The sequence below is a fragment of the Mastomys coucha genome, unplaced genomic scaffold, assembly GCF_008632895.1.
Source record: "Mastomys coucha isolate ucsf_1 unplaced genomic scaffold, UCSF_Mcou_1 pScaffold6, whole genome shotgun sequence".
Classification (NCBI taxonomy): domain Eukaryota; kingdom Metazoa; phylum Chordata; class Mammalia; order Rodentia; family Muridae; genus Mastomys; species Mastomys coucha.
In genome coordinates, this window is record NW_022196912.1 from 99422527 (window position 1) to 99424864 (window position 2338).

Consider the following 2338-nt stretch of genomic DNA (forward strand, 5'->3'; position numbering starts at 1 on the left):
TTTGAACTCAGGACCTTTGGAAGAGCAGTCAGTGCTCTTAACCGCTGAGCCATCTCTCCAGCCCTGCCCTAGGAACTGTTATTCATGAAAGTCTTTAAGAAACTATCAGTCTAGTAATTGTAGAAACAGTAAAGGGAGATGTGCTAAGAGGTGATGACACTGATTCTGTGTGTTCAAGATTATATGATAGACAGTGTATCTTCAGAATTCTCTACGAATATGTCTCACTCAATCTTTCCAATTTTTTTTTTAGCTGAAAGAAAATTTAAGGAACTCGGAGAAGAACTATCAGGAGACTCTTAGAAGACTAGAAAGCAGATTTTTTGAAGAAAAGGTATTAGTATTAAGAAATGCTTTGTGGGCTGGACCTAGGCCTCCCTACACATATGTTACAGATGTGTAGCTTGGTCTTCGTGTAGATCCCAAACAACTGGAGCAGGGACTATCCCAAAAACTGTTGCCTGTCTGTGGAATTTGTTCTAGCTGGACTGCCTTGTCTGGCCTCAGTGGGAGAGGATGAACCTAGCCCCACAGAGACTTGGTGTGCCACAGTGGGAGGATACCCAGAGGTAGCCTCCACCTTCTCAGATGGGAAAGGGAGGGGGTGACAGGGAGACTGGGCAGTGAATGGGATGTAAAGTGAATAAATAAAAATAAAATGAAAAGAAAAAAATATCCTGTATGAAAAGAAGAAAAAGAAAAAAATGCTTTGTTTACTAGAACAAAGGCATGTTCATATGCACTCTGAGCATTCCAGCATTCCATTTGGTATCTTGCTAGAAAATGTTATCAAGTAGCAGAAAATAAATGTGGGGGAATGCACTGGCATACACCTATGATTGTAGGACTTAAGAGGCTGCTGAGGTAGAAAGATCTTGAGTTCAAAGCCAACTCTGAGCCTCATGGCAAGTTTTATGTAAGTCTGAGCTATACTAAGACATGTCTCAAAAAAATAATAGAGTACAAGTGAGGGGGAAAATAATAAAGTAGAGTACAAGTGAGGGGGAAAAACCCTTTATATTCTATGAATCTCAGTGTCTAATCCTTTTTTCTTCTCCACTTTGAGATTTCTTAAGTTTAATTTCTGAGAGGATAGAACTTCGATTGAGAAATAAAATATAAAATTTGTACATTCTAATGATGTACCATTCAGTTTTTCAATAATCTTTTTACAATGCTTAAGTTAAATATCTTTTCAGTTTTTTTCTTACTTTTTTGAGAAAAGGTCTTATGTAGCCCAGTTGGCCTTGAGCTTACTATTTAGTGGGACTCTGCCTTGAACTCTTGATTCTCCCAGAGGTGCATATCATGAACATTATAATTGATATCTATCTGCTCATAGAAGTACTGTTTGTGATGGACCTTTCAAAATATTTTGTCCTATCTTTTAAAAACATATTGTACATTGTTATCAATAGTCAAGCTGCTTGTGCAATAGCTTGTATGTAACTATAACTTAGCACACAAGTCCACATTTCTCCATCCTATCTACTCTGTGTTGCGTAGTTTCATGTCAACTTGGTATGTGCTAGAATCCTCTGAGAGGATGGAACTTCGATTGAGAAAATTGGGCTCCAATTTCCCTGGAGGACTGGGCTGTAGTGAAGTCAGAGGGACATTACTTCAATAGTAGTGGATGTGGGAAAGCCCAGCCCATTGTGCATGGTGCCATCCCTTGGCTGGTGCTCCTGAGTATAAGAAAGGCAGATTGAGCCAATACCCAGCATTCCTCAGCGACATCTGCACAAGCTCTTGCCTCCAGGTTCCTGCTCTGACTTTCTTCAGACTGTGAAGTGGAAGTGGAAGCAAAATAAACTCTTTCCATTTTGTTTTTGATCATGGTGCTTCATCACAAAGAAGAAACCCTAAGATACCCTCTTCTCTTTCCCTGGCCTCCATAACTACCATTCCAGTCTCAACTTCCCTGAGATTATCTATCATCCATTTACCCATTTTGTGGTGTTATGGATTGAACACAGGATGTTACACATAGTAGGCAAGCACCTCACCACTGAGTCTTCCAGCCATAGGAAAACCTTTCTAGATTATATTTCTGAAGGAAATCATGTAACTCTTGTCTTTCTGAGCCTTGCTTGTTTCAGTAAGCACAATAATCTCTAGTTCTATTCAAGTTGTGACAAAGGACAGGATTTTGCTCCTTTTTATGGCAATAGCATTTCATTATGTACATCCACCAAATCCTTTCATCAGTTAGTGGTAGGTATGTAGGTTGTTTCTATTCCAGAGTTCAACACTCAAGAGGGACTGTCATCTGGTCTTCACAAGGCTTAAGGTCTCAGCTTTTTATCTCCCCCTCCTTTTTTTTTTTTTTTTTTTT

The 2338-nt window shown here is 39.3% G+C and overlaps 1 protein-coding gene across 1 annotated transcript in view; it reads left to right on the forward strand.

The window, feature by feature from the left end:
* Window positions 1–2338, forward strand: part of Bbof1 (basal body orientation factor 1) — a 31019-nt gene that overhangs the window by 16405 nt on the left and 12276 nt on the right. Inside the window, exon 5 of the mRNA XM_031355227.1 lies at window positions 254–334. Within this exon, the coding sequence (XP_031211087.1) occupies window positions 254–334 (81 nt within the window). The remainder of the gene's footprint in view (window positions 1–253; window positions 335–2338) is intronic.